Consider the following 27,456-nt stretch of genomic DNA (forward strand, 5'->3'; position numbering starts at 1 on the left):
TTAATATTTGTCTGCAATAGCTCAGTATTGAAAGCTGATGAATATTTTCTTTTCACCCAAGTTTGTCATTCAGGGGACTACCTGGGGGCTTTGTGGATTGAACAGAGAACAGTACAGCAAAGGAACAGGCCCTTTGGCCCATAGTTTCTGTGCCAACCACAATGTCATTCTAAACAAATCCCCCCGTTGGAAAGATGCAGTAACAACAGTTGTCATACTGGGTAACATTAATTTCTCTAACATTGACTGGGCCTCCCTTAGACCAAGAAGATTAGATGCTGCAGAACTTGTTAAGTGCAGTGAAGAGAGTTTCTTGAAACAGTAAGTGGATAGGCCAACTAGACGGGGGGCCAGACTCGACCTTGTATTAGCTAATGAGCCGGGCAAGGTGACTGACCTTTCAGTGGGAGGCCATTTTGGAAACAGTGATCACAACATCATAAGTTTTAAGATCGCTGTGAATAAGGATAAGTGAGTACTTTGGAGTCTAAATTGGGGGAAGGCAAGTTACATCAGTATTTGGCAGGAGCTGGGGCATGGTAATTGGGAGGAGCTGTTATCAGGTAAGCCCATATTTGACAAGTGGTAATTGTTTAAAGCCCTGCTGACCAGTTCAGGATCAGCATGTTCCAGTAAGGAGGGAGGACAAGGATGGCAAGGTAAGGTAACCTTGGATAACCAGAAAGAATATGAATTTAATCAAAAGGAAAAAGAAGCATATGTAAGGTTTAGGAAGCTCAGATTGTACAGGGCCGGTGAGAAACATAAAGAAGCAGGAAAGAACTCAAGCAGGGAATTAGAAGAGCAAAAAGGGGTTTAAATGAATCCAAAGGCATTCTATACATAGAACATAGATCATGACAACATAGTACAGGCCCTTCAGCCCTCAATGTTGCACCGACCTGTGGAACCAATCTGAAGCCCACCTAACCTTCACTACTCCATTTACATCCATATACCTATCCAATGACCATTTAAACACCCTTAAAGTTAGCAAGATTACTACTGTTGCAGGCAGGGTGTCCCACATCCCTACCACACTCTGAGTAAAGGAACTACCTCTGACATCTGTCCTACATCTATCATTCATTAAAAACATGAGGATAACTGGGGAGAAGGTAGAACCACTCAAAGATAAAGGAGGGAACTTGTGCTTGGAGGCAGTGGATGTGGATGAGATCCTAAATGAATATTTTGCATTGGTATTCACCAAGGAGAAGGATATGGTACCTAGTGAGATTAGTGTGGAGCATGCTAATATGTTAGCGCATTTTGAGATCAAGAAGTGGTGTTGGGTCTGTTGAAGAGCATTAAGGTGGATTAGTCCCCAAAGCCCGATGGTATCTACCCCAGGTTAATGAGAGGAGCAAGAGAGAAGATAGTTGAGGCATGGACCAAGATCTGTGTATCCTTGCTAACCACTGGAGAGCTCCGAGAGAACTGATGAGTAGCTAGTGTCATTCCTCTGTCCAAGATGGGAAATAGAGATAATCCAGGAAACTGTCGACTGGTGATTCTCACATCAGTAGTCGGGAAACTATTGGAGAGAATTCTTGGGGATAGGATTTACGTGCATTTGGAAAAAATATGTCCTAACTAGGGACAGTCAGCGTGGCTTTGTGTGGGGCACATCACGTCTTACTAATGTGAATGAATTTTGGAGAGGTCACGAAGGTGATCGATGAGGGTAGAGCAGTGGATGTTGCCTACATGGATTTTAGTAAGGCTTTCAATGAGGTCCCTTATGGTAGGCTCATCCAGAAGATTAAGGTGCATGGGATCCAAGATGACTTGGCAGCATGGATTTAGAATTGGCTTGTCCACAGAAGGCAAAGGGTAGTGGTGGAAGGGTGTTTTTCTGGCTGGAAGTCTGTGACCAGTGCTCCGCATGGATTCGTATTTGGACCTCTGCTGATGGGTGAGTTAGTAAGTTTGCAGATGATATAAAGATCGGTGGAGTTGTAGATACTGTAGAAGGTTGTCAAAGGATATAGCTGGATATAGATCAGTTGCAGATATGGGTGGAGAAATGGCAGATGGAATTTAATCCGGATAAGTGTGAGGTGTTGCACTTTAGGTGATCAAATGTTAGGGAAAAGTGTAGTGTTAATGGCAGGACCCTGAACAGCATTGATGTTGAGGACCTTGGGATTCAAGTCCATAGCTTCCTTAAAGTGCAAGTAGATAGGGTGGTAAAGCAGGCATAAGGCATGCTTGTCTTGATTGGTCAGGAAATTGAGTTCAAGAGTCAGGATGTTACGTTGCAGCTTTAGAAGACTTTGGTTAGGCCACATTTAGAGTATTGCTGATCACCACATTACAGGAAGGATGTGGAGGCTTTAGAGAGGGTGCAGAAGACGTTTATCAGGATGCTGCCTGCATTTGAAAGTATCAGGTAGAAGGAGAGGCTAGAAAAAGTCAGGTTGTTTTCTTTTGAAACAGTGGAGATTGAGGGGAGACTTGATAGAAGTCTCTAAAATTCTGAGATGCATAGATAGCATTGAGTCAGAGTTTTGTTCCCCAGACATGAAGTGTCTAAAACGAGGGTTCATGCATTTAATGAGAGAGTTGGAAAGTTCAAAGGAAATGTGAAGGGTAAGTTTCTCATGCAGTGCGTGATAGAGAACAGGTTGCCAGGGTTGGTGTGGAGGCAGATACATTACGGGCGTCTAAGGGATTTTTTGATAAACACATGAACATGCAAGGAATGGAGGGACATCGACCATGGGCAGGCAGGATGGATTAGTTTAATTTAGTATCATGTTTGGCACAACATTGTGAGCTGAAGGACCTGTTTCTGTGCTGTACTGTTCTATGCCTGTATATGGTCTGTGTCCCTTGATGCTCTGTGTTCATGTGTCTGTTTAAGTGCCTCTTAAATTTTGCTAGTGTACCCAGATCTCCCACCTCCCCAGCTGTGTGTTTCTTTCAGGTATCTGTACGAAAATCTTGTTCTGCACATCTCCTTTACACTTCTTCCCCCCCCACTGCAAAACTATGCCCTATATTTGACACGTCCACCCTGGGTTTGACTATCCTTGTGGTGACTCTGGGAATAGTACTACACCAGTGAATCATGACTTTGGCCATTTTCAAAAGATCAAAACTTTTGTCATGACTCAACTGGGAGAAGTGTGCCTTTAATCACAGCACACGGTTCCACAAGCTGACACAAATGTGGCAATGCCCTTTTAAGTCATTAAATAACCTATTTGCCTGACAGAAGATGAAGTGCTGGAAGTCTTAAAAAACATACAGGATAAACCTCCAGGATCTGATCAACTATATCCCAGGATGTTGTAGCAAGTTAGGGATGAAATTGTAAGAGCCCGAGCAGAGATATTTGTATTATCTACAGTCACAGGGTGAGGTGCTGGAGAACTGGAGGGTTGCTAATATGTCAGTAATTGAGAAAGGCTCGAAGGAGAAGCCTGAGAACGATAGAACTGTACGTTTGACGCCAGTAAGTTGTTAGAGGGGATTCTGAGAGAAAGTACTTACATGCATTTGGCAAGGCAGGGACTGGGTAGGGATAGGAGAAAGCGAGGACTAAAGAGGTAAAAACAATGACTGCAGATGCTGGAAACCAGGTTCTGGATTAGTGGTGCTGGAAGAGCACAGCAGTTCAGGCAGCATCCGAGGAGCTTCGATATTGACGTTTCAGGTAAAAGCCCTTCATCAGGAATAAAGGCAGTGAGCCTGAAGCATGGAGAGATAAGCTAAAGGAGGGTGGGGGTGGGGAGAAAGTAGCATAGAGTACAATGGGTGAGTGGGGGAGGGGATGAAGGTGATAGGTCAAGGAGGAGAGGGTGGAGTGGATAGGTGGAAAAGGAGATAGGCACGTAGGACATGGGGACAAGGCTAAGCTGGAAGTTTAGAACTAGGGTGAGGTGGGGGAAGGGGAAATGAGGAAACTGTTGAAGTCCACATTGAAGCCCTGGGGTTGAAGTGTTCCGAGGCGGAAGATGAGGCGTTCTTCCTCCAGGCGTCTGGTGGTGAGGGAGCGGTGGTGAAGGAGGCCCAGGACCTCCATGTCCTCGGCAGAGTGGGAGGGGGAGTTGAAAATGTTGGGCCACGGGGCGGTGTGGTTGATTGGTGCGGGTGTCCCGGAGATGTTCCTTCCCTAAAGCGCTTTGCTAGGAGGCGCCCAGTCTCCCCAACGTAGAGGAGACCACATCGGGAACAACGGATACAATAAATGATATTAGTGGATGTGCAAGTAAAACTTTGATGGATGTGGAAGGCTCCTTTAGGGCCTTGGATCGAGGTGAGGGAGGAGGTGTGGGCGCAGATTTTACAGTTCCTGCGGTGGCGGTGCAAGTGCCAGGATGGGAGGGTGGGTTGTAGGGGGTCGTGGACCTGAAAAGTAGTCACGGAGGGAACGGTCTTTGCGGAAGGCGGAAAGGGGTGGGGAGGGAAATATATCCCTGGTGGTGGGGTTTGTTTGGAGGGGGCGGAAATGTCGGCGGATGATTTGGTTTATGCGAAGGTTGGTAGGGTGGAAGGTAAGCACCAGGGGCGTTCTGTCCTTGTTACGGTTGGAGGGGTGGGATCTGAGGGCGGAGGTGCGGGCTGTGGACGAGATGTGTTGGACGGCATCTTTAACCACGTGGGAAGGGAAATTGCGGTCTCTAAAGAAGGAGGCCATCTGGTGTGGTCTGTGGTGGAACTGGTCCTTCTGGGAGCAGATCCAGCGGAGGTGGAGGAATTGGGAATACAGGATGGCATTTTTGCAAGAGGTAGGGTGGAAAGAGGCATAATCCAGGTAGCTGTGGGAGTCGGTGGGTTTGTAAAAAGTGTCAGTGTCAAGTCGGTCGTCATTAATGGAGATGGAGAGGTCCAGGAAGGGGAGGGAGGTGTCAGAGATGGTCCAGGTAAATTTAAGGTCAGGGTGGAATGTGTTGGTGAAGTTTATGAATTGCTCAACCTCCTCACGGGAGCACGAGGTGGCGCCAATGCAGTCAACAATGTAGCGGAGGAAGAGGTGGGGAGTCCACCCTACCAACCTTCACATAAACCAAATCATCCGCCGACATTTCTGCCACCTCCAAACAGACCCCACCACCAGGGATATATTTCCCTCCCCACCCCTTTCCGCCTTCTGCAAAGACCGTTCCCTCTGTGACTACCTGGTCAGGTCCACGCCCCCCTACAATCCACCCTCCAATCCTGGCACTTGCCCCTGCCACCACAGGAACTGTAAAATCTGTGCCCACACCTCCTCCCTCACCTCTATCCAAGGCCCTAAAGGAACCTTCCACATCCATCAAAATTTTACTTGCACATCCACTAATATCAATTATTGTATCCGTTGCGGCCTCCTCTACACTGGGGAGACTGGGCGCTTCCTAGCAAAGGGCTTTAGGGAAGGAACACCTCCGGGACACCCGCACCAATCAACCACACTGCCCCGTGGCCCAACATTTCAACTCCCCCTCCCACTCTGCCGAGGACATGGAGGTCCTGGGCCTCCTTCACCGCTGCTCCCTCACCACCAGACGCCTGGAGGAAGAACGCCTCATCTTCCGCCTCGGAACACTTTAACCCCAGGGCATCAATGTGGACTTCAACAGTTTCCTCATTTCCCCTCCCCCCACCTCATCCTAGTTCTAAACTTCCAGCTCAGCACTGTCCCCATGACTTGTCCGACCTGCCTATCTTCTTTTCCACCTATCCACTCCACCCTCTCCTCCTTGACCTATCACCTTCATCCCCTTCCCCCACTCACCCATTGTACTCTATGCTACTCTCTCCCCACCCCCACCCTCCTCTAGCTTATCTCTCCACGCTTCAGGCTCACTGCCTTTATTCCTGATGAAGGGCTTTTGCCCGAAATGTCAATTTCGAAGCTCCTTGGATGCTGCCTGAACTGCTGTGCTCTTCCAGCACCACTAATCCAGAAAGTGAGGACTGCAGATGCTGGATATCAGAGCTGAAAATGTGTTGCTGGAAAAGTGCAGCAGGTCAGGCAGCATCCAAGGACCAGGAGAATCGACGTTTCAGGCATAAGCCCTTCTTCAGGATGGCTCTGTGCCTGGAAAATCAGGTCTCTCAAACTTGATTGAGGTTTTTGAGAACGTAACCAAAAAGATTGATGTTGAATACATGGACTTAAGTCACGCCTTTGACAAGGTTCTGTATAGTAAACTAATTAGTAATGTTAGATCACATAGTGTTAAGGGAGAGCTTGCCCAATTGAATACAAAATTAGCTTAATGTTGTAGGGGACAGAGTGGTAGTAGGTGGTTATTTTTTGAACTGGAGGCCTGTGCTCCACACGGATTGGTGCTGATTTGCTTTTGTTTGTAATTTAAATCAATGATTTGGATGAGAATTTAGGAGGTATGGTTATAAGTTTGTGGATAACTCCAAAATTGGTGAGACAGTGGATAGTGAAAGAAGGTTATGAAAGATTACAAAGGGTTCTTGATGAATTAGGCCAATTGGCTGATGACTAGCAGATGGAGTTTAATTTGGATAAATGCTAGATGTGGCAACTTGGTAAAACACACAAGGGCAGGACCTATACAGTTAATGGTAGAGCAGAGACCTAGGGTTCTGGCATATAGTTCTTTGAAAGTTGCACCACAGGAAGACAGCGTGGTTAAGACAGCATTTAGCACGCTTGCCTTCATTGCTCAGATAATTGAGTATAGAGTTGGGACGTCATGTTGATTTGCTCAGGACATTGGTGAGGCCACTTGTGTACAAATCTGGCTGTCCTGCGATAGGAATGATATTATTAAGTTGGAGAGGGCTCAAAAAAGTTTTACTATGATTTTGCCCGGACTGGAGGGTTTGAATTATAAGGATAGACTGGGACTTGCCACTGGAGGTTGAGGGATGACCTCAGAGGTTTTAAAATCACAAAGGGGTATAGATAAGGTGAATAGCAAAGGTCTTCTCTCTGGGGTAGGGGATATATTTTTTTAAGGTGAGAGGAGTAAGGTTTAAAAGGGAGCTGAAGGGCAACATCTTCACAATGTGTGGAAGTGATAGGTGCAGGTAGAATTAAAACATTTAAAAGACACTTGGTAGATGAATAGGAAAGGTTTAGAAATTTATGGGCCAAATGCAGGTGAAGTGGGACTAGTTTAATTTAGGATTAAGGCTGGCATGGATGAATTGGACTGAAGAGTCTATTTCTGTGCTGTATGACTATGTCAGAGCAAGGGAAGGATTATTAATCTATTAGAATGTGACACAAGTCCCCTCTCTCGCCTTCCTGCCCGTGATAACTGTCGAGCTATTAACACAAATTTGATCCTTTGAAAGTCTCAGAGTTACAGAAGGTTTGCTCACACATGGTCAGCGCTGGCAGGTGCTTCCCCCATGCCTCCGAAAATCAACAGGAGAGACAAAAACACAGAAGGGATTGGAATTATATAGAAAGGTGCATTTATTATTTGACAATTTACATTAGGTGTTGGTTTGATATCAAATAAAAAATTGAAATGACTCGGTTGGCTACTACATCGACAGATCCAAGAAATGATCCAAGTCAGCAGTGTAACATACCCTGAACAGTTCAGGGGGTTGGTCTTCAATAACAGGGGAGTTCAGAAACAGTGTGGAGAGCAGCTGCAAGTCACACTTTGCACAATATGGTCCAGAATTGTAGATACCAAGGAGATTGAGGGTTTAAGGGGAGAATGGGACTGAGAAATGTATCAGCCACGATTGAATGGTGGAGCAGACTTGATGGGCTGAATGGCCTAATTTCTGCTCCTATGTCTTATAGTCGCTGACACAGACTGAGAGACCGTGAGAGCTGGGCTCTGACACAGACAGAGAGCGAGAGCTGGGCTCTGACACAGACTGGGACACCGCGAGATAGGCTCTTTCTCAGTTTTAGGAAGAGGCACTCAACAATATCTGTTGATGGTCCAAGCTGTATATAATGCTGGTTAAGGAGGTGATTGAGAACAGCACAAATTACTTTTGAAGGCATTGGTGACAGGCCCCAGTTAACCCCAGTTGTAAAAATATATCTTCTGCCAAACTGGTAAATATTCCATCAATGGACCTGGAAGAGAGAAACAGGAGCATCATAGATCAAAATCATGGCTCTACGTGCTCCCAGACCCACACCCCTCGCACCCCTTATCCATCAGACATGCTCCTCCCTGCTCCATTCTCAGGCTTGTGCTGGAAACCTCTGGGGGTCCTGTTCACTTCCTCCTGCATCTCTACGCTGCTCCAGAGGTACAGACAAGAGGAGGAACAATCACACAGGAAAAACACAAATGTACTCACGAGCCACCAGACTGACTCCAGGAACATAGTCAGCGAGGATCCGGAGCAGGAAGAGGATCTTAGTCCTGGAATGAGAAACACAGCAAGAAGTGAGGGAGAGGCAGCTATTGGTGTAGACTGATAAATGTCAGCAGGGATCCAGATATCCCCCTGTGTGCCTGTGGACAGGGGTTCAGTTACCCCCCCCCCCCCTCCCCCCGCCTCACCAGAGTCCTGTGGACAGAGTTCAGTTACCCACACCCCCTCCCCAATCCCCAGAGTCCTGTGGACAGGGGTTCAGTTACCCCACCACCCCACTCCCACCCCAGAGTCCTGTGGACAGGGGTTCAGTTACCCCCCCCACCCCAGAGTCCTGTGGACAGGGGTTCAGTTACCCCACCACCCCACTCCCACCCCAGAGTCCTGTGGACAGGGGTTCAGTTACCCCCCCCACCCCAGAGTCCTGTGGACAGGGGTTCAGTTACCCCACCACCCCAGAGTCCTGTGGACAGGGGTTCAGTTACCCCCTCCCTCCCCCATCCCCACAGTCCTGTGGACAGAGTTCAGTTACCGCCTAAACCCCCCCCCCCCCCCCCCCCCCCCACCCCCACCCCCACCCCCCCACCCCCCCACCCCCACCCCCCCACCCCACCCCCCCACCCCCCCCCCCCCCCCCCCACCCCCCCACCACCCCCCCCCCCCCACCCCCCCCCCCCCCCCCCACCCCACCAGATAAGGGTGGCAAGATCCAAGAACTTTGGATGACAAGACAAATTGGAAGACAAGGAGGAGGAAACATACATAAGGATTAGGAAACTGAAGACAGAAAGCCCTCAAATAAACAGAAAGGTAGCAGGAAAGATCCCACCCAGTGTCCTGTAGACAGGGCTCCAGATGGAATGCTGTTCTTGGTAAACAGGGCTCAAGAGGAACCCAGTAAAGTGAAAACCTTCTCCAGTGCCCTGCAAAGAGGGGCCCAGCTCCACACCACAGCCCTAACACAGAAAGTGATGACTCACTCTGAGTAACGGTCGTAGAATGGAGATCGCAGTAAGTAGTACAGTAACAGAAAGGTCCTTCGACGCAGTTCGGCACGTTCAGTCTGTCTCATATCCTTGGGATCCCGCATCAAACTCAAGCTGTGGGAAATACACCAGTTATAGATGCATAACAATAAGTCAGTATAACTCTGACCCTGGTCAACAGGCCAGTATGCTAGTGTCAGTATAACTCTCATCCCAGTCAACAGGATAGTGTCTTGGTGTCAGTACAGCTCTGACCCCAGCTAACAGGTGTGTGTGCTGGTGTCAGTATAACTCTCATTCCGATCAACAGGTCAGTGTAGCTCTGATCCCAGTTAACAGGTCGGTGCACTGGTGTCAGTAAAACTCTCGTTCTGATATACAGGTCAGTGTGTTGGTGTCAGTCTAACTCAGATTCCGGTTAACAGGTTTGTGTACTGGTGTCAATAAAGCTCTCATTCTGTTTAACAGGTCAGTATGCTGGTGACAGTATAACCCTGACCCTGGGTCACAGCTCAGTGCAATATACATCAACTCCACTCACACAGTTTGCATGTTGACTTTATATCCTATGCCTACCACTCACCTTGCAATATCCACAATGCCAGAAAGGAGCCATGGCTTCCAGGATTTCTGTCCCCATATTCCTAATGCCAGCACTGGGAGCTTGGGATAAGGAAGGTAACTCATTCTGGCTTATTTATACTCAGGTCTGGGAGAAGTGAGGAATAGCCTGTTCATATATGATCATGAAGAATATGAAACGCCTTTCCTGTGGCTACGTGACAGATCTGAGAGGCTGATGGCTCCTACCTCTTCCTGTATATCAAGCCTGGGGCGCTGAACCACCTCCTCCTAATCCTTGCATAAATATACCTCCAGCTGTTCTTTAGTAACAGCCTCCAGATTCTGAATGGCCACCTCCTGTTCCTGTGCCAGGGGAAATAAACGACCTACTCCTGTTCCAATGTAAGTATCGAGGAGGTGAAGAGACTGCAGTGTAAACACCAAGGTTGAACAGCCTTCTGGCTCTTTAGTGTAGGATACAGTGCACCAGTGGGCGGGTGATGTACAGTGACTCGGCCAGTATTTCCTGCTGGGTGAGGATAGTTGGAGGGTGCTGGGCTCCTGCCTGTGAGATCCATTGTCTCTGTTCCTCTTGAGGACTCCCCCAGTGACGGAGCTGCAGGGCTGGAGCTGAAAGAACAATCTCAATGTTACCTTGTCCAATAGAGACTGCACAAACATCTCTAACGCCAAACACCAATGGGTGAGTGCCACTCAGGTAGACGGGGAGAGTTGCACTGCTGGAGGAGACACCTTCCAGAGGTACGATCTGCACAGAAAACCATAAAGATCCTGGGGTCCTGAAAAATGTTTACCTGCTACACTGACCCTCTGGCAAGGCAGCACTAGCACAGTAGTTGTTGATAGCGAAGAGGATGGTCTCAGGCTACAGTCTGACATTGATCAGCTGGTAAATTGGGCCAAGCAATGGCATATGGAAGTTAATCCTGGTAAGTGCGAGGTGATGCATTTTTGGAAATTGAACATGGGAAGGATTTATAAAATAACTTGTCGGTCCCTAGGGAGTACTGGGGAACAAAAGCACCTTGGTGTACATGTCCATAGATCTTCAAAGGTGTCTGCTCAGCAAGAGTGGTGAAGAATGCTTGCCTTCATTAGCCAAGTATTGCTACAATTTTATAAAACATTGCATAGGCCGTAAATGCAATAGTCAATGTGGAATGTCACCAAACTAGTGGAAGGACATGATTGCACTGGACGGGGTACACAAGAGATTCACCAGGAGGTTTCCCAGATGGAAAGTCTCAGTTACCAGAGACTGGATGGGCTGGATTTGTTTTCCCTGGAGCAAAAGAAGCTGAGGGGGAGTGTGATTGAGGTATACAGATTTATGGGAGTCATAGACAAGTTAGATCATGAGAATTATTTTCTCCATGGCAGATGTGTCCAAGACCTGAGGGTTAGGAGGTAATCTGAGGGAAGATATCTTCACCCGGAGATAGTAAAAATAGCTGTCTGAGAGGGTGGTGGAGGTAGATACTCTTGCAACATTTAAGCAGCAAGTGAACAGGCACTTAAAATGCCAGGGCATTAGATTAGATTAGATTAGATTAGATTACTTACAGTGTGGAAACAGGCCCTTCGGCCCAACAAGTCCACACCGCCCCGCCGAAGCGTAACCCACCCATACCCCTACACCTACACCTACACCTACATCTACATCTACCCCTTACCTAACACTACGGGCAATTTAGCATGGCCAATTCACCCGACCTGCACATCTTTGGCATTGTAGGCTATAGACCAAGTGCAGGTAAATGGGATTTGTGTAGTTCACCAAGGGCCTGTTTCTATGTTATACGACTCTATAATCTTCTGAGAGGGGGCAGTACTGGACTTAACTTTAGGTAACAAAGTCGGGTAAGTGATTGAGAGTATTTTGCAGACAATGGTCATAACTCCATCAAATTCAAGATTGTTATGGAAACAGAGAAGGATGGGTTGAAATCAAAGTACTCAAGTGGGCGAAGGCTGATTTTAATAAGATCAAATATGATTTGGCCAGAGTGAACCATGAGCAGATATTTTTAGACAAATGTCTTAGAATTGTGGGATGCATTTCAGAAGGAAATATGAAGAGTACACGGTCAACATGTTCCAAAAAGGTGAGACAAGCAAATCCTGCAAACCATGGATAACAAGGGATATACAGCATTGGACTAAGAGAGAATGGGAGCTTTATGGCAGATACTGAGGGCTCAAAACAGCAGGAGCCATAGGAGAGTATAAAATGTGCAAGGGAGAACTCAAAAGGGAGATCAGGAAAGCTGAAAGGGTATATGAAAGGATACTAGCGGTAAAGTAAAGGAAAATGAAATTATTTTACAGGTACATTAAGGGTAAAAGGATAACGAGGGAAAGAACAGGACCCATGAAGGTCCATAATGGTAATCTGTGCATAGAACTAGTGAATGTAAACAGGATTCTATATGAATAATTTGAGTTGGTGTTCACGAGTGAAAGGGATGATATGGGTATAGAAATCAGTGAGAAGGTCTGTGATACAATTAAAGATATTTGCATTGACAGAGAGGAGGTTGTGAGTGGTTTGGCAACCTCAAAACGAGTTACGTCTCCAGGGCTAGATGAAATGTGTCCCAGGCTGTTGAGTGAGACAGGGAGGAAATAGCAGAGATGTTTGCGAAAATGTTCACTCTCCTCTGGCCACAGTAGCGGTACCAAAGGACTGGAGGACAGCCATTATTCAAAAAGGGAGCAAGGAATAAACGAGGAAACTACAGGCTGTGTAACTGTGTTGTGAGAAAATAGGAAGAAATTCTGAGGAATAGAATGAATCAATATTTGGAGAGCTAGTATAGGGGAAGGTGGTGGCTTAGTGGTATTATTGCTAAACTATTCATCCAGGGACACAGGCAATGTTCCAGGGACCCAGCTCCAAATCTTGCCAGGGGAGATTGTGGAATTTGAATTCAATACAAAACAAAAATCTGGAACTAAGAATCTACTGATGACCATGAAATCATTGTCGATTGTCGGGAAAAACCCATCTGGTTCAGTCATGTCCATCAGGGAATGAAATCTGCCATCCTGACTTGGTCTGGCCTATGTGTGATTTCAGACCCACGGCAATGTGGTTGACTCTCAGTTGCCCTCTGAAATAGCCTAGAGAGCCAGCCAGTTGTACCAATTGCTCACTACCTCTTTCTCCAGGGCAATCAGGGACACGTAATAAATGCTGGCCAGCTAGCGACACCCACATCACACAAAACTGAATAAATAAAACCAACAGCAGAAATGGTTTCTGTGAGGGGGGGGGGGGGATGCTCGTGTCTGATCAACTTGATTGAGCTTTTTTGAAGAGATGACCAGGCATGTGGATGAGGACAATCCTTTTGCTATCACCTACTTGGACTTCAGCAAGGCTTTTTACAAGGTCCCGCATGGGTCAGCCCATGGGATCCAAGGAAATTTGACAACCTGGAAACACAATTGGTTGAGCAGAGGGGTATTATTCAACTAGAAGTCTGAGTCCAGTGGAGTCACATAAGGATCAGTGTTGGGGCCCTTGTTGTTTGTGGCTTATATTAATGATTTAAGGTTGAATGGAGGACATTCGGTCAATAAGTTCAGAGACTATTCAAAAATTGATGAGCGGTAAATAATGAGAAGGATCGCCTTAGACTAACAAGAGGAAATAGATGAGCTGGTCAGATGCAGTGATCAGTAGCAAATAGGATTCAATCTGGAAAAATAGTGCATTTGGACAGGACAAACAAGGCAAGGGAATACATGATGAACAGTCAGAAACTGGGTAGCATACAGAGCTTGGTGGATGAAATTGTCAAGAAGGCATACAGGATAGTTGCCTTTAATAGTTGAGGCATAGAATTTATGAGCAGGGAGGTTATGCTGGAATTGTATAAAATATTGGTGAGGCCACAGCTGGAGCACTGTGTGCATTTCTGGAGTCCACATTTTAGGAGAAATGTGATAGCATTGGAGGGGGTGCAGAGAGGATGCTTCTTGGGCTAGAGACTTTCAGTTACAAAGAGAGATTGGATAGATTGGAGTTGTTTTCCCATGAACAAAAGGAGACAGAGATGGGACATGATTGAGATGTCGAAAATTATGAGGGGCACAGACAGGGTAAACAGGAAAAACCTTCTCCCCTTGATGGAGGGATCAATGCCCATAGATTGAAGGTAAGGGGCAGAGGTTTAGAGATGAGAAAAAATAATTCACCCAAAGGATGGTGGGAATCTGGAACTCTCTGCGTCTCAGGGCAGGAGATGCAGGAATCCTAACATTTAAGAAGTATTTAGATGTGCACTTGTGATGCCCAAGCATACAAGGCTCTGGGCCAAAGGCTGGAAAATGGGATGAGAATAGTTTTTGATCAGTGCAGAAGCAGTGGGCCAAAGGACCTTTTACTGTGCTGTAGACCTCTCTGACACCCTTGGCACTGACCCTCTGCCAGTCCAGCGCTCCCTCGACACTGACCCTCCGCCAGTGCAGCGCTCCCTCGACACTGACCCTCCGCTAGTGCAGCGCTCCCTCGACACTGACCCTCCGCTAGTGCAGCGCTCCCTCGACACTGACCCTCCGCCAGTGCAGTGCTCCCTCGGCACTGACCCTCCGCCAGTGCAGCGCTCCCTCGACACTGACCCTCCGCTAGTGCAGCGCTCCCTCGACACTGACCCTCCGCCATTGCAGTGCTCCCTTGACACTGACCCTCCGCCAGTGCAGCGCTCCCTCGACACTGACCCTCCGCCATTGCAGTGCTCCCTCGACACTGACCCTCCGCCATTGCAGCGCTCCCTCGACACTGACCCTCCGCCAGTGCAGCGCTCCCTCGACACTGACCCTCCGCCAGTGCAGCGCTCCCTCGACACTGACCCTCCGCCATTGCAGCGCACAATTAAGAGCCCACCCAATCAGCCATGATTGGATTTCGATGAGTAACAGTGAACCAGATTGAAGGCAGACACATACACACTTTAGGAACTGGAAAAGAAAAATCACTCACTACTGTTGAGCATCCTGACTACTCTCTTGGAACGCTGTCCTATGAAGGCAGTCGACGTAGACTGTGAGGATACTTCAGCCTCTGTCACATTGTCTGTGAAATGAGAGTTTGACGAGATTGTGTTAAGTCCAACAATGCGGGAGGGCAGGGTGAGGAGGCAGCGGGTGAGGGGGGGGGGGGGAAACTGGCTGAGGTAGGGAAAGGCAGGTGGGATGTCGAGTTGGGTAAGTGGGTGCTGAGGCCACAGAGAGATCATGGGAGATGAGAACAGAGCAATGGAGTGAGGGGAGAAGAGGGTATGAGAACTTTGGGGTGGTGGAATAGGGACGGGTGCTTAGGAAGGTTGTTTGCAAAAGAGCAACAGGAAGGGGGCAGGTAGTGCTGAGCACAGTGCCATGGAGGATCAGAGAGAAAAGATTTCAGATGGAGGGCAAGTGGCCCATGGAAGTGAGATGGGTTTGCAGGGTTCGTGAACTCGCCTGTTTGTCTCCCTCAGTATTACCATGTTCCTCTCAACAGCTAGGAGCTGCTCTCTCACCTTCACTGCAGCTCCTGTGCAGGTGTCTCTCTCTGTCCAGTGGTGTAATTGGGGGAGAAGTCTGGATTCCAGCCTTATACCAGTGCAGCAGCAGAATCCTCAGGGTTGCTCTGAGAGAGAAAGAGAGAGAGAGAGGGAGAAAAAGAAAGAGAGAGAGAAAGGCCTCCTCTTGTCAGGAGATCAGTTACTAAAAATATAGGTCCATCAACTAAAGTACAGAGATTTGCGGCTGAGAGAAAGGGCAGGTTAGCCTGGCCAGGAACTAGAAAGTGTGGATTGGGATGTTGGAATGAAGGAAGGAATCAGAGACAGGGAGTAAAGGGAATTTGGGTGTGGGTGATGTCCTGCTTTTATTTTTGGTAATGGTCAGACACACTCAACTAACACTCGAACTGAATGGTTCTTTAAAAGCTCGTATTAGTATCAAATAAGCTGGTTTGTTTACATGTTAAAAATTTTACAAGCATGATATTTTACAGAACTGCATTATGCCTTTATGAACTGCAGGCCATGTTAAATACCCATGTATGAAGCCAGCATTTTGTGTATTCCTTTCTGCACCGCCATACAAATTTCACATGCTGTTATGACTCACTGAGATAGTGCACTGTAAATCAAACTCTACTGTTCCCAGGATTGTCAGAAAAGTCAAGGATTATAAGTAGTATGAAGAGATTCCCCAATTTACCTACTTTTCAGATCCAGGTTGACAGAAAGCATGAACCAGGTTTCTATACCTATCAAAAACTACTATTTATTAGAAGTAATTAGATTCTATCTACAGGCAAACAGTGGCATATAACAGTGATAATTAGACCTGTAATCCCATTATAAACTCCCCTTTTACACTTACACACACACACCCACAGTCCATAACCCATGTTTGGCCTAAGGGAAAAAGCAGAAAAACGGTTCTGTGGTTCTCATCAAAAGCTTTGTTAATATCATTCTTACCCTGGTCAGGACACTGCTTCTCAGTCATCGTGCTCTGGATGCTCCACTGGTTTACAATATGCCAACGGTGGTTGTTTCACTTTTTAGAGTTTCTGACCGAACAATTAAAAGTCACAGCTAACAGCAACTGCTGAAGGAAACACAAAGTGTTTTCTTCAGGATTCAAATGGCTTCCTGCAGGGATCTGAGAGCACACTCCTGGCTGGTGGAGACCTGATGGCTTCTCTCTCTCTTGTTCCCAGCCCCAATTTACCCAAGAACTAATCATATGATTTCACCACCAATAGTTGGCCAGTAGTCAACAATTGACACCACATTGCCAACCAAATTTCCAACAGTACGTAAACCCTCAATTCCAGTTTATCTGCTAACACTGCTGTAATTCACAGCTGGCCACCTAACGTGGATGCGGCCTTGAAGGGAGTGTATGAAGAGAGGAAGGGCACACTGAGGGACCTGCAATTCATTGGGACCTGAGGCATGTATGTTAAGTTGTGGATCTACTTCGAGGACCTGAACCACTGCTCCCTCTTCTACTTTCTGAAAAGGCAGCGAGGCAGGCAGCAGCTCCCTGTGTTGCTGGCCATGACAGGTCTCTCAACTTGGATCAAGACAGCATCAATGCCCAGACTTCAGGCTATTACACGGCTCTCTTCTCAACAGATCCATCCTTTGAGGATGCTCACAGAGTTCTGTGGAAGGACCTGCCACAGGCTAGCCTGGGGATCAGGATGCTCGAAACTCAGGCACTTTAGAGGCACCCTCACTTGGCTCTCGAGGGACTACCCAAGGTTGGACAGGCTGACCATGGAGTTCTGCAGGGCATTCTGAGACATCCTAGGAAAGCGATTACATACAGATCCTGGAGGAATGTTTTGCTGCTGGAGAGCTGTGCCTTTGACACAGGGAAGTCACTATCTTGCTGACAAAAAAGGGGCACCTTCGTTTACTTAAGAACTGGCGTCCAGTCTCCTTCCTCCACATGGATTACAAAATCCTCACCAAGGTGTTGTCTTCTTGCATGGGATTTGTTATCTCCCCTGACCAGTTCTACATGATCCACAACAATATCCATCTGGTCTGGGAGCTGGTTCACCTTTCCCAGAGGACTAGTCTGTCGAGCGCTTTCCTGTCATGGAGTCATACATTATGGAAACAGACCCTTCGGTCCAACCAGTCTATGCTGACCATAATCCCAAACTAAACTAGACCCATATCCCTTCAAATATTTCTTATTCCATGTACCGACCCAAATTTATTTTAAATGTTGTGACTGTACCCATATCCACCACTTCCTCTGGAAGTTCATTCCACATATGAACTATGCTCTGTGTGAAATATTTGCTCCTTCTATCTTTTATAAATTTTCTTTTTCATCCACCTAAAAGAGCAGGTAACTTCAAAACAAAGAACAAAACAGCACAGGAACAGTCCCTTTGGCCCTCCAAGCTTGCATCAACACATTTTGCCCTCCCACACTAAAACCGTCTTCACTTACATAATCCGTAACCCTCTATTCCCTTCCTGTTCATGTGTTCATTCAGGTGCTTCTTGAATGCTGCTATTGTATCTGCTTCCACCACCTCCGATAGCAGCACATCCCAGCCACTCACCAACATTTGTGTGAAAAACGTGCCTCGCACATCTCTTTTAAACTTTCTCCCCTGCACCTTTAACCTATGCTCGAAACGTAGACTCTCCTGCTTCTAGGATGCTTTCTGACTGGCTGTGCTTTTCCAGCGCCACACCTTTTGACTCTGATCTCCAGCATCTGCAGTCCTCACTTTCTCCTATTAATATGAACCATGTCAATCTGAGATGGAGTACTTCACATCCATCTTTACTCAGGAGGAGGATGATGAAAGTACAGAATTCAAGAATTGAAGATGCCGGTGTTGGACTGAGGTATATAAAGTTAAAAATCTCACAATACCAGGTTATAGTCCAACAGCTTTAATTGGAAGCACTAGCTTTTGGAGCGCTCCTCCTTCATTGTTCAGAATTCAAGAAAACATTCTTGAGCAGATTGATACAAGAAGAATGGAGGTTTTGGAGGATATAGAGGTGTATGTAGGTTTGAACAAGTTGCTTCCTAGGCTGCTGTGGGACATGTGGAGGAAATACTGTAAAAGGGGCCCTGATCCAAATTTTCAAATTGTTTCAGACCACAGGGGAGGTGCCAGAGAACTGGAGGACAGCTAATGTGGTCCCACTTTACAAGAAAGTTGGTAGAGATAGACCAGGGAACTACAGACTAGTGAGTCTAACATCATTAGTAGGGAAATTCTTAAGAGAAAAATAGTGAAGAAGAAAATTAATCTTCATTTAGAGAGGCAAGGTTTGATCAGGGATAGTCAGAATGGTTTTGTTAGAGGGAGGTCATGCCTAACAAATCTGCTGGAATTTTTCAAGGAGGTGACCAAGTAATTGGATGAGGAAAGGGTAGTTGATGTAGCTTAGATTGATTTCAGCAAGGTCTTTGACAAGATTCTACAGGGGAAACTGATTATGAAGATAAAAACACATGGAATTGAGGGTAACTTGGCAATGTGGATCCAAAACTGGCTTAGTGACAGGAGACAGAGAATGCTGGTAGAAGGTTGCTTGTGTGACTGGAGCCTGGCATGCAGTGACATCCCACAGGGATCAGTCCTGGGTCCTTAATTGTTTGTGATATGCATAAATAATGTCAATAAGAATGTGGGAAGGATGATTAGTTAGTTTGTAGATGACAGAAACATTGCCTGGATGGTTGACAATGCAAAGGAAGGTATTAGAGTACAGGAAGATATAAACAGATTGGTCAGATGGGCAGATGGAATTTAAAACGCTAAGTGTGAGGGCATTCACATTGGAAGAAGGAACAAGACAAGGGAATACTTGATGAACAAGACACGAGGAAGCTCAGAACAATACAGGGATCTTGAGGTACTTATCCGCAGATCCTTGAAGGTGGCAGGACAGGATAATAGGATAGTTAAGATGGTATGTAAGACACTTGTCTTTACAGTTGAAACATAGACTGTATGAGCAGGGTGGTTACGTATGAGCTGTACAGAACTTTGGTTAGGCCACAGCTGGAACATTATGTGCAGTTCTGGTCATTAGACTCCTGGAAGGATTTGACTGAACTGGAGGGTTGCTGAGGAGATTCACCAGGATGCTGTCTGGGATGGATCATCTCAGCAATGTAAAGAGACTGGATAAATTCAGGTTATTTTCTTTGGAGAAAAAGGTTTAAGGGAGACTGGATTGAGGGGCATGGTCAGGATGAAGAGAAAGCAGTGACACTCGACGAAGATACACTTTGATGAAGGTGAGGGTGAAGGTGCCTAGAGGAGGTCTGGACAGAATAGATAGGGGGAAACACTCCTGTCACAAAGGATTGAAAACCAGAGGTCACAGATTTAAAGTGCTTTGCAAAAGAAACAAATGCAAGGTGAGAAAAAATGCTTTTTCACAGTCAGTCAATCATTAGAGTCTGAAATGCACTGCTTGGTAATATGGTGGAGACTGACATTCTCTTTGAGATACAGCCATACAGCCATACAGAGTCTGCACATTCCATGTAGCATGCTGACACATTCACATCCAGTTTCCTCAGCCACTGCTATATACAAACCTCAGAGTTCGACACTGCAGCTGGGGAAATTACAGAGTACACGCCCCGAGACATGGCTTAATTGAGGCATTCAAGAAGGCACTGGATGACTAATTAATTCAAAATAATACACATGTCTATGGGGCAAAAGCAAGAAATTGCCAGAAAGTTCAAGTATTCAGAGTAGATGCAGACACAATGGACTGAATGACCTCCTTCCACACCATCACGATTGTAACCCTGTGAACTTTAATATTTGCTACAACTGAGGATACAAGACGTCAATTAAGCAAATGCCATTTCAGGTGATAACCATATACAAGAACTGCATAGTTGCGGGTGTGGTGCTGGAAAAGCACAGCAGGTCAGGCAGCATCCAAGGAGCAGGAAAATTGACGTTTCGGACAAAAGCCCTTCATCAGGCTTTTGCCCGAAACGTCGATTCTCCAGCTCCTCAGATGCTGCCTGACCTGCTGTGCTTTTCCAGCACCACACTCGTGACTCTAATCTCCAGCATCTGCAGTCCTCACTTTTGCCTTCAAGGACTGTAGAACCTTGCCATCTTTATTTTTTAACTAGATGCTCCCCATTAACTTTGTACCTATACAAATACTTGACAACATGTCTCCAAAATTTCTCTCAGGGCCAGCACACAATAAAATTCCCCTTCTTTGTACTCAAAAATGACCCGATAATTGGCTGTTGAAGAGCTGTAACTGATATCAAGTAACTACATCTTCATTAGAGAGAACCTGTGCCTGTGCTGAGAAGATGATCAAATCTCAGAGGTGGTCCATTAAGGAAGCTGACATTTTAGACAGGGGTTTCTCTTCATCATCTGATCAGGTTGAGGGGCAGAACATTGCATGTAGGATTGGATGCAGGAGGGAAAGGGAGCAGGAACACACTGGAACTGAGTGCTGGGGTATGGCTTGTTCAGAGCAGCCCTCTAGGTCACAGAGGTAAAAGGGTTAACAGGCCAACCACAGCTGGTCTAGCAAAATGCCAGGTTTCCAGAGTCAGAGATGTACAGCATGGAAACAGACCCTTCTGTCCAACCCGTCCATGCCGACCAGATATCCCAATCCAATCTAGTCCCACCTGCCTTCACCCGGCCCACATCCGTCCAAACTGTTCCTATTCAAATACCCATCCAAATGCCTTCTAAATGTTACAATTGTACCAGCCTCCACCACTTCCTCTGGCAGCTCATTTCAGACACGTAACACCCTCTGCTTGAAAATGTTTCCCCTTAGGTCTCTTTTACATCTTTACCCTCTCACCCTAAACCTATGCCCTCTAGTTCTGGACTCCCCCACCCCAGGGAAAAGACTTTGTCTATTTATCCTATCCATGCCCCTCATAATTTTGTAAACCTCTATATTGTCACCCCTCAGCCTCCGACACTCCAGAGAAAACAGCCCCAGCCTGTTTTCCTTTTAGCTCAAATCCTCCAACCCTGGTAACATCCTTGTAAATTTTTTCTGAACCCTTTCAAGTTTCACAACATTTTTCCGATAGGAAAGAGACTAGAATTGCACACAATATTTCAACAGTGGCCTAACCAATGACCTGTACAGCTGCAACATGACCTTCCAACTCCTGTACTCAATACTCTGACCAATAAAGGAAAGCAAGCCTTCTTCACTATCCTATCTACCTGCGACTCCACTTTCAAGGAGCTATGAACCTGCAGTCCAAGGTCTCCTTGTTTTTACAGGTGGTGTCAGGAAGTGAGCTGGGAGTAGGGACAGCAGACAAGGATCCAACTGAAATTCGGGGCAGGACACTTACTTGGCTAATTGGATGAGAATAATCACCAGCCAACGACACTTCTCGCCCCAGAACTTGGCCGAGCACATCTCAGTGAAAACCTCTAAATGTTCCAAAACTGTCAACCACGTCATCAACCGCTGTTGAGTGCCAGACTGGGGTGGAAATAAAAAGGCAGTGAATGCACACAAACACAGACATAATCTCCAAGCACTAGGTATTTTCAGACACAGGCAGAGTCTCCGAACTCTGGTCAGTGTAGGCACAGGCACGGGCAGAGTCTCCGAACTCTGGTCAGTGTAGGCACAGACACAGTTCTTGAAGACCGGTCAATGCAAACATAGACACAGTCCCTAAGTGCCAATCAGTGCAGACACTGATACAGACCCTGAACACCAGTCAGTGCAGGCACAGTCCCTGAGCACCAGTCAGTGCAGAAACAGATCGGTCCCTCAGCATCAGTCGGTGTGGCACAGACACTGTCCCTGAACACGAGTGAGTGTGGTGGCACGGTGACTCAGTGGTGAGCACTGCTGCCTCACAGTGCCAGGGACCCGGGTTCGATTCCAGCCTCGGGTGACTGTGAAGTTTGCACATTCTCCCAGTGTCTTTCTGGGTTTTCTCCGGGTGCTCTGGTTTCCTCCCACAGTCCAAAGATGTCCAGATGAGGTGAATTGGCTGAACTAAGTTGTCTGTAGTGTTCAGTGAAATGTAATTTAGGTGCATTAGTCAGGGGAATGGGTCTGGGGGGAATACTCTTTGAAGGGTTGGTGTGGACTTGTTGGGCCAAAAGGCCTGTTTCTCCACTGAAGGGGAAAGTGGAGACACAGATATCGTCCCTGAACACAAGTCAGTGCAGACAGATATATATGTCCTTTTATAGATGGAATCCCTACAGTTGTGAAACAGGCCCTTAGGCCCAACAAGATGACACTGACGCTTTGAAGAGTAACCCACCCAGGTCCATTTCCCTACCCTATTGCCCTACATGACTAATGCACCTAGCCTGCACATCCCTGAACGCTATGGGTAATTTAGCATGGCCAACTAACCTAATCTGCACATCTTTGGATTGTGGGAGGAAACCAGAGCACCCGAAAGAAACCACACACAGGGACAATGTGCAAACTCCACACAGACAGTCGCCCAAGGGTGGAATCGAACCCGGGTCTCTGGAGCTGTGAGGCAGCAGTGTTAATCACTGAGGCCACAGTGCTGCCCCTAATTTATGTGAACCTAATGGGCGGGTTCAGGGGTTTTTAATATATTGAATAACAGATACATGGGAGTGAGTTACAGTCCAGAATCCAGTTGAGATGTTTGGGTGGTTCATATATAGAATAATAGACCTCTGGCATGAGTGACTGGAATCTAACTAATGGGTTGTGGCAGTTAATATAGGGAGTAAATTATATCCAGGAATAAGTTACAGACCGGAATCTAATTAAAGGCAGAAAATGTGGTGAAAGTCAGCAGGCCAAGCAGTAGCTGTGGAGAGGGAAGCAAAGCTGATGCATTAGGTCCTGTATGACTCTTCTTCAAATCCAAAACAGTTGGAAGATGGTGGCTTTCGAACTTTTGACAGAGGCAGAAGAGAAGCAGATAGTGTGGATAGCCAGTGCAAGAGACAAAAGTGTTATTAATTGGAGTGAAAGTTAAGTAGAGACATTGGAACACTGCAGTCGAACAGAAACAGTAGCTCAAGACAAAGGTGATTTACTGAGATGGCAATAACTTAAACATCGGAGTGAATCCCATGAAGAGTATGAGAAAGGCCTTCTGTGATGCTGAGAACGAATGGAGCTAAAGGTCTCACGGCTTGCATCCTAAAAGAGGTTGCTGTAGAGATCGTGGATTCACTGGTTATAATTTTCCAAAATCCTTGCATTCTGAACAAGTACTGAAGGATTGGAAAACTGCCAATGTGACATCTGTGTTAGAAAAAATGTTGGAATCAATTATTAAGTAAGAAATAGCAACATATTTGGAAAATCATAATCTAATCAAACAGGGGCAGCACAGCTCACTGAAAGTAAAATCGTTTGTTTCTAACTTAGTTGAGTTTTTTTGAGGAAGTCTCAACCAAAGTAGACAGTAGCAAATCAGTAGATGTTTTGTATTTGGACTTCTAGAAGGTATTTGAGAAGGTACCTCAATAAGGTTAAGACTTAAGAGCCAATGGTGTTGGAGTAGGATACTGGCATAGAGAATTGGCTAATGGGCAGGAAACAGCAATTGGGGATAAGGGATTCCTTTTCAGGTTGGCAACGAGTATTCAGCGGGATTTCATAAACATCAGTAGTGGGACTTATATTTCATTGTCTTGGAGGAATGAAGCAGATGTACTGTAGCCAAATTTGTAGACAACACAAAAATAAGTGGAAAGACAAGTTGCAAGAGGGATATAAACAGTTTACAGAAATATTGATAGGCTAAAAATTGGTAAATGAAGTATAATTTGGCAAAATTTGAAGTTGTTCATTTTGAAAGGGAAAATAAAAGAACAGACTATTTTATCAAAAGAGAAAAACTGCAAAAAGGGGTTCCTGTATACAAAACACAGGAAGTTAGCACACAGTGGCTCAGTGGTTAGCACTGCTGTCTTATAGCGCCAGGGACCCGGGTTCGATGCCTGCCTCAGGTGACTGTCTGTGTGGAGTTTGTGCATTCTCCCTGTGTCTGCGTGGGTTTCCTCCAGTTTTCTCCCACAATCCAGGTGAATTGGCCATGTTAAATTGCCCATAGTGTGAGCTGTATTAGTCAGGGGTAAATATACGATAGAGGAATGAGTCTGGGTGGGTTACCCTTCGGGGGTGGGGGGTGGACTTGTTGGGCCGAAGGGCCTGTGTCCATACTGTAGGAAATCTAAACAGGTGCCGCAGGTAATTAGGAAGGCTAATGGAATGTGGGCCCTTATTTCAAGGGGGTTGGAGTATGTGGGGTGGGGTGGGGATGTCTTATTGCAATTATTCAAAGCACTGGTGAGACTAAATCTGGAGTACTGAGAACAGGCTTGATCCCCTTATTGAAGAAAATGTATTACTTAATTCGAGGCAGTTCAGGGTAAGTTCACCAGGATGATCCCCAGTATGGAGGGATTGTCTTAAGAACAAAGGTTAAGCAGGTTAGGACTCCTCATTGGAGTTTGGAAGAATGAGGGTGATCTCATTGAAATATATCCGATTCTTAAGGGGCTGAACTCTGCTTCCCTCCCCCATCAAATTTGTTTTCCTCTGAACACTTTGTTCTCTCAAGGCCAAGCCCGGTCTTGGTCTCAAACGTGCTGATAAGAGTCAGACATGCCAACCCCTACCCAGCAGAGGCTGAGCACCAACTCTCAGACACATCTTCCTATTCCTTCCACCCCAACAACCATGACCTCAACATTGAACATCAAGCTGTTGTTTCCAGGACTTACACTGACAACATCTCCTCTACAGATCTCCTGTCCATACCTTCTACACAACCCACTTCAACTGCCTTCCCAAAATCCATAAATGAGATTGCCATGGAAGACCATCATTTCAGCCTGTTCCTGTCTCACTGAATTCATTTCATCCCAACCTGACTCAACATCCTCCTCCTCCCCCGCCCCCCCAACCCCATTCAGTCTCTCCCTACTTATATTTCTGATCCTGCTGAGACTTGACAGCAGTTCCACAATTTCTGATTTTCTGGCCCAAGCTACCTCTTCATGCTCATCCCCACCACGATCGTCTGAAAGCTGTCTGCGTCCTCCTTAAAAAGAGGCCCAACAGTCCCCATTGACCATCATCCGCCTTCACCTTCACCTAACTCAGCTGGTTTTCACCTTGAACAAATTCTCCTTTAACGCATCTCACTTTCTCCCAAAGGACAGTGTCCAAAGCCACTCGCATCCACATGTGGACTATTTGTTGTTGCAATCCACTTTCTCCAGTACATTGATGGATGTCATCAGTGCCACCATCTTCCCTCGTCCAGATTTGAAAAAAATTCATCAGTATTGCTTTTAATTTCCATCCTTCTCTCACCTCCACTTGGTCCATCTTTGGCTCTTTCCTTTCCTTCCTTGATCTGAAGATAGGCTGTCAACCAGTACTAATTACAAATGCTAAATAAAAACCAAAAGAACTGCAGACACCGTAAATCAGAAACAAAAAAAAAGTTGCTGGAAAAGCTCAGCAGGTCTGGCAGCATCTGTGAAGGGAAATCAGAGTTAACATTTCAGGTCCAGTGACCTTTCCTCAGAACTGCTGGACCTGATTCGTTAACTCTGATTTCTCTGCACAGATGCTGCCAGACCTGCTGAGCTTTTCCAGCAATGTCTGCTTTTGTTTCATTATAAATACACTGACTCTCACTGTTACCATGACTACACTTCCTCACACCCTGTCTTCTGCAGGACACCATTCTGACACCAACTTCCCTTTCGCTGATGATCTGATGATCTGATGATCTACTTGGGGTGCCTCTGACATTACCTCCTTTTCCTTCAGCCGAGGACTTCCCTCCGTTGTGATTGTTAGTGTCTCCAGCTGTATCTGAACCATCTCCCATGCTTCTGCTCTGATATCTTATTTCCTCTCCCAGAACCATATCTCCCACTAGGTTCCTCTTGTCCTCACTTTCCACCCCACTAGTCTTAGCATTCAGAGGATCATCCTCCATTATTTCCACCCCTTCCAGCAGGATGCCACCAGGAAATGCACCTTCCCCTGTTAGCATTCTGAGGGACTGTTCCCTACAAAACCCCCAGTCCACTCCCGCATCATTCCTAACATTTCCTCAGTCCCCTCAGGACACCTTCCCATGCAATCTCAGGTGTAACACTTGCCTATCACCTCCTCCCTCCTCACTGTCCAAGGTCTCAAACACAACTCCAAGTGAAGCAGCATTTCCTTCAATCTAGCCTACTTTGATGAGATCAAACGCAACTGCGTGAGAACTGTGTGGAACACTTGCATGACATGTGCAGGAATGACCCTGGCCTTCCAATTGCTCTTATGCTAATATTTTTGTCCTGGGCCGGCTGCCAAATGTCAACAAAACAAAACACAAGCTCAAGGAACACCACTTCATTTCCTACTTAAGCACTTTATAACCTTATGGATTTGTCACTTGAATTTCACCACTTCAGAGCCTGATCTCATGGCATTTGTCTTCTATTTTTCTGCATTCTTCTCCTCCGTGCCCCAATACCCTATCTTATTAGTGACTTGCTTACTTTCTCACAGCAGTCAGTGCACATTTACCCCTTTCACACCTTAATCTACAACTACTTTACATCTCTACTTCTCTTCCACCACAATTAACAACCAGTTTGTCTTTTGCACTGAGCACCGCATCATATACTCCCCTCACTTCCCCACAGCCTCTGTCAAATGTATGGAACCATCATTTTCCAATCCCTTTCAGCTTTGGACTTGAAATGTAAATGCAGCCAGACTTAGAGGTTCTCCTGTAATTGTTTTACAATTCCTGTATCTGCACTATTTTGTGTCCATCTAATAGAAGGATTCACATGGCTAAACGTAGGATAAGAGATACCCAGGAGTGAGTTACAGACTGGAATCTAATTGAGATGCTTTGCGCATGTATATATAGAATACCAATTATCTGGGAGTGACTTCCAAACTTGAAATCGAATGGGAATGTTCAGTGTGGTTTATAAACAGAATAAAATATATCTAGGTGGGAGATAGCCAGTGTTTAAATCCTAAATATCAGGATATTTTTAACAATAGCCATGCATGAGAAGAGACTGGTGTTTGTGTTT

General features: G+C 46.2%; 1 protein-coding gene and 1 long non-coding RNA gene across 3 annotated transcripts in view; both read right to left on the bottom strand.

Moving 5' to 3' along the window:
- The window catches only part of LOC140493468 (uncharacterized), a 724,813-nt gene that overhangs the window by 515,993 nt on the left and 181,364 nt on the right, over window positions 1-27,456 (bottom strand). The gene's annotated exons all lie outside the window — the stretch shown is intronic.
- Window positions 7,809-27,456, bottom strand: part of pex16 (peroxisomal biogenesis factor 16) — a 30,149-nt gene continuing 10,501 nt past the window's right edge. The window contains exons 4-11 of one of the 2 annotated variants that reach the window (XM_072591923.1): window positions 21,720-21,853; window positions 15,371-15,480; window positions 14,833-14,925; window positions 10,305-10,454; window positions 9,844-9,916; window positions 9,255-9,374; window positions 8,257-8,321; window positions 7,809-8,026 (exon numbers count right to left, since the gene is read on the bottom strand). In XM_072591923.1, coding sequence (XP_072448024.1) covers window positions 7,968-8,026; window positions 8,257-8,321; window positions 9,255-9,374; window positions 9,844-9,916; window positions 10,305-10,454; window positions 14,833-14,925; window positions 15,371-15,480; window positions 21,720-21,853 — 804 coding nt within the window. In that variant the 3' untranslated portion in view covers window positions 7,809-7,967. The remainder of the gene's footprint in view (window positions 8,027-8,256; window positions 8,322-9,254; window positions 9,375-9,843; window positions 9,917-10,304; window positions 10,455-14,832; window positions 14,926-15,370; window positions 15,481-21,719; window positions 21,854-27,456) is intronic. The other variant, XM_072591924.1, reaches the window with a different exon arrangement.

Source organism: Chiloscyllium punctatum, chromosome 22 (genome assembly GCF_047496795.1).
Source record: "Chiloscyllium punctatum isolate Juve2018m chromosome 22, sChiPun1.3, whole genome shotgun sequence".
In the NCBI taxonomy this organism is placed as follows: domain Eukaryota; kingdom Metazoa; phylum Chordata; class Chondrichthyes; order Orectolobiformes; family Hemiscylliidae; genus Chiloscyllium; species Chiloscyllium punctatum.